Source organism: Mastigoproctus giganteus, chromosome 14 (genome assembly GCF_048544385.1).
Source record: "Mastigoproctus giganteus isolate SK-2022 chromosome 14, ASM4854438v1, whole genome shotgun sequence".
In the NCBI taxonomy this organism is placed as follows: Eukaryota; Metazoa; Arthropoda; class Arachnida; order Uropygi; family Thelyphonidae; genus Mastigoproctus; species Mastigoproctus giganteus.
In genome coordinates this window covers 111,257,771-111,268,576 of record NC_143588.1, presented here as the reverse complement: position 1 = coordinate 111,268,576, position 10,806 = coordinate 111,257,771, and the positions used below count along the sequence as shown (strand labels likewise).

Sequence of the window (10,806 nt, the reverse complement as noted above, 5' to 3'; positions counted from 1 at the left end):
ACAGGTAAACTGGTTGTAGCAAAAAGGTTTGAGAGTTCTACTTTGTTTTAGGAAACGAAACGATATAGTTCGTACTCGTTTAATTAACCGACAAGCACAACTCGTAAAGGACGGGATATATTTAGAGGTAGGTTTTATTTATTTATTTTCAATATACCTGTTAAGTTACCTGGCTTCCTCCGTAATTTTCCTTTTAAAAGTATATAAATTTTTGCCGTTAGTCGTAATGGCGCCCTCTCTCACTTATAACACTGAAATAGATATAGCATTTATATCTTTCACTTATTTGTCACAAAATTAACAACACAAATGACTTAAAGCCTTCTTCTGATTTCTGGACGTGAAACTCTAATAGACCTAATGAAGTGAAATGAAAAGTAGTTTTAATTATCAAAAGAAGCATTTATTGTACTTCCTTATGACAGCTGTTAATCGATGATAGCGCCCTCTAACCGAATGGATAATTAAACATTTTAATAATTCATACGAAAAATTAATTGTTAAAAAAAAACTTTCTTGGACAGTTAAATCTAGATTTTTTTTTAGGTACGTTTAGAAAACATGATTAGCATTTTATCAATGAGTACAAAGGACGCGGAGAAAAATAGTTTTTATTATTATCTTTTCTTTTTTTTTTAAATTCATTTAAATTCACGTGTGAAAAGAGAAGTCAGGGGCTCACATCTGGTGAGTATGGGCTTGGCACACCCAGGGTCCTGAGCTGGATATTATCATTCTTCTCTTTCTTGGTGATTCCTTTCTACTTCTCTCTCTCTTTCTCTCAGGGTAATAGGGAATTTTTTTTTTTTTTTTGGCCGGTGTAGCATAAGCCTCAGGCTTTCTTGCACCATATGGCTGATAATAATAATAATAATAAGTCTGTAAAGGTGTGGAAAATTTGGCCATTACCTAGGGCTAATTATCTCAAGGCCAGTGTTTACACATCCCTTGAAATGTCAAAAGTAATTAATTTTCATACATGGATAATGGAACTTACCTGCATGAAGTTCAGGTCCAGTGAGCTTCGAAGGCTTGGAGCTACGTCTCATCTACACAAACATATGCCCTTTAATTATCCATAGATTTCATTAAGATTCTTAAATCATATGACTTCATGTCTCACAGATACAGTTATATCTTTCCAATATTGCGACAGTTAATTTACATTCCTTTTACCTTGCCAGGGCCGGCCTTAGACCGATTAACCCAATTAGGCTCCGCGCTCGGCAGAAAAATTAAAATAGGACGAAAAAAGGAAAAAAGTATATATGAAAAAAAAGAGATAAATGAAAAGAAAAAGCTTATTTTTTTTTTAAGTTTAGTTAAAGAATTGATTTTAAAAAGTATTGAAATCACGTGGGGCTCCTGTGAAACCCAAAACAATGACTTTTTTTTTAGATATTATTAGCATTTTATCAATGAGTACAAATGACATAGAGAAAAATAGTTTTTATTATTATCTTCTTTTCTTTTTTTAAAATTCATAACATGTGAAAAGCGAAGTCTGTATAATTTATAAAGGTGTGAAAATTTTGGCCATTGTCTAGGGCTAATTATCTCAAGGCCAGTTTTTACACATCCCTTGAAATATCAAAAGTAATTAATTTTCATACGTGGATAATGGAACTTAGAGATATGGGTATTGCAGTGAGTACTAAAATGATAATAGAAGCACGGAAATGAGCAGCTGATATTGGGATACACAACTTTAAAGGAACTGAATCTTGGTGTTTTTGCTTCGTGAAAAGAAACAGGTTAAGTTTACGCACAAAAACTAGAATAGCCCAGAGAATGCCTACACTGCAATTTTAACTTGTGCTGATGGGACCAAACTTCCACCAATGTTAATTTTTAAAGATAACCTGCCAAATGGAATTCATATACTTGTACAACCGAAGGGATCGATGGACGAAGAATATATCAAAGATTGGATTGTAAAAGTTTGGTCCACGCATTCTGGGGGACTACTGCATAAAAATGCACTACGAGTATGGGATCAGTTTAGAGCAGTTTTGACTGAAAACATCAAACAACTGGCCGAATTCATGAACACAGAATTGGCGGTAATTCAGGTGTTTTAACTTCCCAGTGACAGCAGTTAGTTATCAGCATCAATAAGCCATTGAAGAATAACATGTGGGAGCAATGGAATAAACGAATGATAGTGGGGAACCATGATACGATGCCTATGGGAAGGATGAACGTCCATCAATAGCACAAGTGTCTGAATGGGTACTGAAGTCATGGCATGATGTTAAGACTGAAATGTGATTAAGTCATTTAAAAAAATGTGGTATAAATGATGCAATGGATGGCACTCAAGATCATTTATTGTATGAGAGTGACAGTGACACTAGTGAAGAGGAATGATTATGATGATTAAGTCAGTAATGAATCTGTACTTCAATAATACTAAAATAATAATAGCAATAATCCTATATCTTTCTTTATTGGCTTTTGGGTTTTATTTTTATTGAATTTTAAATTTCCATTGTATTAACAATAAATTTTTTCAAAAGTTTTTTTTTTTTAAAATTACCATTCATCTTCCACACTGCAGGATCTTAAAAGCCAACTAATACGGTATTTCATTCTTCATTTTATTTATTGAGTTGGAGCTGGAACGTGAAACAAACCCAGTAGCATAGCTATTCCAATGTAGCTGCATTGGTGCCAAGCTTGAAAGGGGCCTGTGAAATTTGGAAGACAGAGTCATTTCTCAAGACAATTAACAAATTTCAACAGGACGTGAATCACGTTAATAAACGAGCAATTTTTTAAAAATAAACGTAACACATTTTTATCAGCCCAAATACTCGCTGCCCAAGTATTGTTTAGACTGATGCCACACTTATAGAAATATTCAGCAAAACCAGTGTCAAATATAAATATACATCACGGTCTGCTTTTATTTTAGTGTTGGTGAATTTATATTTTTTGTGTGTGTGCCTACTACTCTGATTGTTGTCAGAGGGTAATATGTTTTATTTTGCAATATCTATTTACATTTAATTTGTCACATAACAATTTAGCTATGGCCAGTGTTGTCGTTTTAGTGCCTTTCCACTAGATTTGGCTTTCTTCTTTTTTTTTTTTTTTTTTAGTTATCTGAAAAAAAAAAAAACTACAAGGACTAGGAATGAGTTATTACTATGCTAACAAGAGGCACATCTGAATTGCGGATCCTTTGTCCTTCACGTATGGAATTCTGAAACTGATCAGTGTATTGGGAGCGACCCTTCCTGTAATTAGTGTTTATCTGGTGGTGTTCAGAGAGTGGAGTAAGCAATGACCAGGCAGAGTAAAGTGTCTACTTCAGTTACTCCAAAGCATGAAGTTTTGTTAAGGTTTTGAGGTTCATTTGCTATTTTCACAGCAACATTCTACCCTTGTCTATTGCTTTGTTTCTATACAGCCAATAGGCCTTGGACTTTGTCGCTGGCCATGAATAATACATTTTATAATGCTTTTATATGTACCTGTTCTGTTTTCATTTGTGGTGGGAAAATTTGTTGCAAAGCTACTTGAAGGAGTAACTTGGGAAACGAGAGTGGGAAACAAAACAAAAAAATTCAGCCAATCATGTACCATTCTGTGATTCTACATTTTCAAGTGCATTGATTCTACATTTTTAAGTTTCTTAGAATACGAAAAAATTTACTCATTACCACCATTTTTTTCTAACTTGTAATAAAAAGGCTGAAGATATAAATAGATTTATTATTCCAGTTTTCATTCACGAATTGTGGATTCATAATTTGTGAATGTGGATCATTCACAAATTATGAATGAACCATGACGTCAGCGATCGTCAAACTTTGTCCAATTTTGATACTAATAGATATTACTCATTGCTGTAGATTTATTTACTGTTCTTTACATTTTGTTACAAATTGATAGAATGATTTGTAATTTTATTACTCTGGTGTCAGTAAATTTTTTTTTATTGAAAATTTATCAAAGGATCATTTACAGATCAGAAAAAAAAAAAACATGAATGTCAAAAAGTTATTTTTCTTTTCCGCACCTTTTTTTTTTTTTTTTTTCGTGCAGTAAACAATGAATGTGCCCCTCCAAATAGAGACATATGCATTGATTTGCTTTGTGCACAATGCAATGTCAGCTTTGTAATGATTCTGTGATAAGTGATTATTATTCCATGTAAATGAATTTATTATTCCAGTTTTCATAAGTTTACATGATGGACCATTCACAAATTATGAATGAACCATGACGTCAGCGATCGTCAAACTTTGTCCAATTTTGATACTAATAGATATTACTCATTGCTGTAGATTTATTTACTGTTCTTTACATTTTGTTACAAATTGATAGAATGATTTGTAATTTTATTACTCTGGTGTCAGTAAATTTTTTTTTATTGAAAATTTATCAAAGGATCATTTACAGATCAGAAAAAAAAAAAACATGAATGTCAAAAAGTTATTTTTCTTTTCCGCACCTTTTTTTTTTTTTTTTTCGTGCAGTAAACAATGAATGTGCCCCTCCAAATAGAGACATATGCATTGATTTGCTTTGTGCACAATGCAATGTCAGCTTTGTAATGATTCTGTGATAAGTGATTATTATTCCATGTAAATGAATTTATTATTCCAGTTTTCATAAGTTTACATGATGGACCATTCACAAATTATGAATGTCCATGACGTCGGCGTTCGTCAAATGTTGTATAGTTTGTAATAATATATGTTACTCATTGCTGTAGATTTATTTTATTTTACTATTATTATTATTTTTTTTTACTATTCTTTCTGTACGGTAGCACAGTGGTATCGTCACCATCCTCCCCACACTGGATGGAAAAGGTCCGGGTTCAAATCCCGCCAATGATGCGAGGAACTTTAATGGGCTCTTTTTAACTCTGTGGCTGAATTAGTCAGTCTCAGGCATGGATAGCAAATTTTTTCCCCCACTGGGGTTTCCCTCCCACAGCATGGCAGATGAATTTAATTATTTGGGCCTAAAAATAATAGTTTGTTTTTTACTATTTTTTGCAATTTGTTCCAATTTGACAGAACAACTTGTAATTTTATTTTTCTGTTGTAATTTTTTTTATTGAAAATTTGTTGCTGGATCATTTACAGATCAGAGAAAGATATTATAATATGAATTTGCACTAATCACTCAGAACTCTTCAACTTCCTTTCTTTGAAACTTTCGTGATAAATGGCTCAAAGATGCTAAATATAAGAACTGACTTTGCAAATTAGATGGTGATTATTTAAAATGTTTTTGTAAATATTGTAAATGCATGCTGATAGCCAAATTAAGTGATATTGAAATTACATAATAATCGTTTTGGTTTCTTGTGTAAATTTCTACGAATTCCAAAGGATGAGTTAAGAAAACACTCTTCAGATTTGGAAATCACACTTTCATATGCTAAAATCATTGAGGGCAATGATTTCTTCCAGAATCTAGAAAGAATTTCTAGATTCTGGAAGAAAGAAAGAAATTCTGGAATCCAGAATCCAGAAACTAATTCTTCCAGAATCGTAATATATCCTTTAAATATTTTAAAATTTCTAGCAACTAATGAAAGGGTCACTGGATTTCTGAATTTATTCATATTGCTAAGAATATTTTTAATGATTCCAGTGACTGCAGCGTTAGGGCAAAGGAGCTTTTCCCGATTAAAGTTAATTAAAACATATCTGAGATCAATGACGCTTCAAAAGAGACTCAACACCCTTGCAATTTTATCCATTGAAAGAGAAGAAGTGAGGAATTTAAATTTTGAGAAAGTTTTGAAAGATTTTGCTGATAAAAGGGCAAGAAAAATATTCTTCTGATTAGTTTTGTTTTATTATCAAAATGTCTGGTCAATTGTTAATAAACTGTAATATAAAAATAATAGAGAATTATTAATAGTTTTAATTTTTCCTTATTCAAAATATTGAGGGGTTAATATTGAATTTTTCTAGGGGTCCTATCAGCATGTTCCAATCGGGCCCCACATTTGCTAATACTGGCACTGAATCTTTCATGCATAATATATATATGATTTCTGCATTACGAGCTTACTCAGGATTCTGAATGATAAATGAATTATTTTATTTATATTTTTTTTTGTTTTTGCCAAATTTCCTTCATGTGCCAATTTTGTGCTTAAGAAGCTTTCACAATTTCAAGCAGTAATACTTAGTACAGGCATTTGCACTTCTTCCCAAAAGTTTGTAATCACAGCATATGACAACAATTTTTGTTAATATTTTTCAAATTAGCTCTGACAATGCAAGGTTTAAAGCATAAAAACACACACAACACACACACACACACACACACACTACAAAGTATTCTAAGATTTTTCATTAAGCATTGAAAAATTTACAGCAAAAAAAAAAAAATTTAAACGAGTAACATTAGCAATCAGTGGCATATCCAGGTATCATCGTAAGGGGAGGCCATGGCAACCAGGTCCAGGTAACATCATAAGGGGGGAGCATGATGACCAGGCTTTTGAGTGTTTTTTTAGAATGCCTCCTGCATTCTGTTTCTTTAATTACAAATTTTTGGTTATGGGGGCATATGCCCTCTCTGCCCACCCCCGGTTACCCCTGTTAGTAATTATCTGATATTTTCATTAAAATAACCTCCACAAGATTTTATAAGTGTCTTGACTAACATTATTCCAAGTGATCTAGGTTTCTCATAAATTTTGTGAAGACTGGTAGACTTCACAGACTTGGCTTTCTAGATAAAAGCTGTATTGGATTTAAGGCAGGCAATTGGGTTGCCATACCATAATTTGCAATACTCCTCCTGTTGTTTACTTGCTAGAAAGTCTTTGCACAGCTTAGAGCTGTGCTTAGGGTCATTGTCTTGTGATGTAAGATTTCTTTCATAAAGTTGAAGTCTAAAGGATATTGCATTACATTCAAGAATGTTTTTATAGCCTTCTTTTCTTAAAATTCCTTCAATTCTATGGATGTCACCCACTCCAGAAAAACGGAAGCAACTCCAGATCGTGATGGAACCACCATCATGCTTGACTGCACTAACAATGTGGCCCTATGTTTTCTTCAGTTGATCATCTCACGTAAACTGTTTACTTGGATCCGAAAATTTCAAATTTGGATTCAACCATCCATAGTACATTTTTCCACTGTTCAATAATTAAATGCTGATGACTCTTAGCCCAAGCCAACTATTTCTTTTGATTTTCTGGTTTTAGTAAGGTTTTACAGACCACTATATGACCATGAAGCCCTGCTTGTTTAAGATGAAGTTTTACAGTGGATGCAAATATGGGTGTTTCTCTGTTCCTATTGAACTCGGCTTGGATTTCAGGTGCAGTAAGTCAACTGTGTATAGAAATTGGTGTTATGGTCTTATTTTGTGCTTCCATTGTTACACATTGTCATCCCAATCATGGTTTGCCCTTTAAACTACCAGTGTCCTTGAACCATCAAATGGTAGTTTGTACTCCTTTAAATGAAACACTTTTTTTTTCTTTTTATTTTTTTGCCAATACTTCTTACAGAATAACCTTCTTTATACTGAATTTCAATTGCACTTCCTTTTTCAAAACTCACTTCCTTTCTTGCCATGTTTATCACGAAACACAAAACTTACACCAAACATTCTTTCTGAATGACAGGTGTTTGACTTTATAAGTTACAGCTCTTACTCCTCAATTTATATTATTGCAAAATACTCTAGAATCAGCTACAATCTTCAATAATATTGAAACAATACTCCTACTTTCTAGGATTCCTGTATACGGTATTCTTGAATATTCTAGAAATTTCTTAAATATTTATTTTTATACATAATAGAAAATATTTTAATAAAAATTGGTAAACAAGCTGGCCCAGTTTTAATAAAGACTTTAAAAATTAAGAAAAATTACATGTGATTCCCAGGAGTGTATGTACATGCTTCTGCTGGTTATTTTCGTATAATTGCAAAAAAAAAAAAAAAAAAAAGTCAAGGTACAAAATGTTAAAATGTTAGTAGGCTATGAACTTATCCATGGATCAGACTGATCTTTAATTTGAAACTTTCTTTTGCTTCCAGGTTCTGAGGTGATAAAAAAAATTATAAAAATTATAATTATAAAAAATAAATAAAAATTATTATAAAATCATAATTTTATAATAATTATAAAATTACTATTACACCTGTTTGTAAGCTTATAAGAGAGGGAACTGCATTGAACAAAATATTTTATTTTTCTGATTTATGAAAGTTATGAACTAACAATAGATACAAAAGTAAGTATATATAAAAATGCATGGATACAAAAATATTTTTAAAATATGTAAAAAAAATTTTATACAAAATAAAAAAAATATATGCACACACATTAATATTTTTTAGAATTATGTGTAAAACATCTTATTATTGTGGTTGACATTTAGTATTTGCGAGTTCATGACTGATAAATATCAGTTCTGGCTCTCAAACATCATATCAAAGTCACCAAAACAAAGTAGTGTAGCAACCAATTTTATTATTTACTTATTATTATTGCTATGTGCCCTAAACTGACTCATAATAATAAATATCAACCTCTGTTATGTGTTGGGATACCTAAATAAATAAAATAAAAATATCGTCTGTCTTCACATGTAACACCTGCACTCTCAGTGGATGGATTTTCATGAAATTTTAAAATTTATATTTCAGAAAGATTTCAAAAGAAACCCAGAAATTATTATTTTGTTTTTTCATAAATATCACATAGGTTACTCATGTAATATATTGTAACAACAACACTGGATACTGTGTTTATGATATTGCACCATTTGGAAAAATGGAGGAGCAACATGGCTTAAACAGATTGTGCATTGAAATATATTTTTCTTTATTGGAGATCAAATGGAGACATAAATCTTAAATTTGTCTCCATTTGATCAATGCTAATCATTTAAGTCATGTAGTGCAATACCAAAGCAAATTGTGAGGAAGCGCTGCCACAATACGTAACTGATGCTCTTAACAAACTTCTGTGTCCTACCTTTACAATAATGTTTTAATATATATATATATATATATTTTTTTTTTTACCTAAAATAAAATTTTCATGGTTATGAGCTGTGGAAGTTAATTTGATGTATTTTATTTTTGCAGATTTAACAAGAAGAATAAGTTTTTCAATCCCATTAACCATTTTGGAAAACAGCAGTAAATATAAAAAGCAAATATCAGTGATGTCTATTTGGAATGTTAACATAGTGAACAAGTTAATCAAGGCATTGAGTCATCAAGACAATTTAAAAATATCAGTTAACGAAAGTGACAAGGAAGGTGTTCAAGGAAAAAATCTTCAATTGTGCAACTTGAGGGAATCACAGGAAAATGCAGTGCCTTTGGTTGCAAACAATCAAAATGTCTTTGCTAAAGTAAATGCACTTTTAAAGGATAACGATATTTCAACACGAGAAAAATCCCAAAATAAGCAGAAACCTCACACCTGTGGAATCTGTAGAAAGACATTTGCTTATTCAAGTAAACTAAAAAGGCATTTGCCAATTCACAGTCAGAAGTCATTCTCTTGCATAACATGTGGGAAAGCATTTTCAAGGTCAGATAATCTAAAATCGCATTCATTGATTCACACACAAGAAAAGCCTGTCATTGCTGAAAGAAATTGTGCATCTTCACTCTCAACTACTCTAAAACATGCAAATATTCACGCCAAAGGGAAGCCGTTCTCTTGTGCAACATGTGGAAAGGCATTTTCAAGGTCAAGCAAACTAAAAGAACATTTAAGAGTTCACACCAAGGAGAGACCCTTCTCGTGTAAAATATGTGGCAAGACATTTTCAAAATCAGATTACATAAAATTACATTTACTAGTTCACACTCGGGAGCAACCCTTCACTTGTGAGATTTGTGGCAAATCATTTTCTATACGAGGTAACCTGAAACAACATTTAAAAGTTCACACCAAGGAAAAACCCTTTGCTTGTGAAACTTGTAATAAGACATTTGCTCTGTTAGGCACTCTAAAACAACATCTGAAAGTTCACACAAAAGAGAGACCGTTTTCCTGTGAAATGTGTAGCAAGACATTTTCAAGAATGGGCAATCTAAAAGAACATTTAAGAGTTCATACTATGGAAAAACCATTCTCTTGTGAAATATGTTGTAAGGCATTTTCAAAATCAGACTATCTAAAATCCCATTTATTGGTTCACACTTACGAAAAACCCTTCAGTTGTGAGATCTGTGGTAAGGGATTTGCCCTATCCGGTAATTTAAAACAACATCTAAGAGTTCATACCAAGGAAAAACCATTCACTTGTGAAATTTGTGGGAAGGCATTTGCACTTTCGTGTACTCTAAAACAACATCTAAAAGTTCACACCAAGGAGAAATCTTTCTATTGTGAAATATGTGGAAAGGCATTTTCACAGTCGGGGAATCTAAAGCAGCACTTAGCAGTTCACAGTAAAGAGAAACCTTTTTCTTGTGAGACTTGTGTCAAGACGTTTTCATCTTCAAGAAATCTAAAAAGACATTTATTATCCTGTTCTCAGGAGAAACTCATCTCATAAGAAATGCATCGTAAGGATGTTTTTAACGTTTGTTCTAAAAATTCAGCTAATTCTGAGGCGAAACTCTTCTAATGTGGGATATTTAGGTAGAAATGAAAATATTAAGATGTAAATCTTATAAAATCATTTTAAACTCTCGCAATTTATTTTCACAATAAATTGTCATATATTTCTGACCATTAATCATATTATTTCTTGATAAATATTCAAGTATATCAGTTCAACTACACTGCTCAACAAAATTAGCAGAAGAAAATATTTTCCATGACTATTTTATTTT

The 10,806-nt window shown here is 32.0% G+C and overlaps 1 protein-coding gene across 1 annotated transcript; it reads left to right on the top strand.

The window, feature by feature from the left end:
• Positions 1 to 9,158: 9,158 nt before the first annotated feature.
• LOC150075559 (uncharacterized) lies at positions 9,159 to 10,526 on the top strand. The gene has a single exon (XM_090388548.1). It carries the CDS (start codon positions 9,177 to 9,179, stop codon positions 10,524 to 10,526), a length of 1,350 nt encoding a protein of 449 aa, XP_090244674.1. The 5' UTR covers positions 9,159 to 9,176.
• Positions 10,527 to 10,806: the final 280 nt, after the last annotated feature.

Excerpts from the sequence above, each read along its gene's own strand:
- LOC150075559 (XM_090388548.1), top strand. The coding sequence starts at position 9,177 with ATGTCTATTTGGAATGTTAACATAGTGAACAAGTTAATCAAGGCATTG.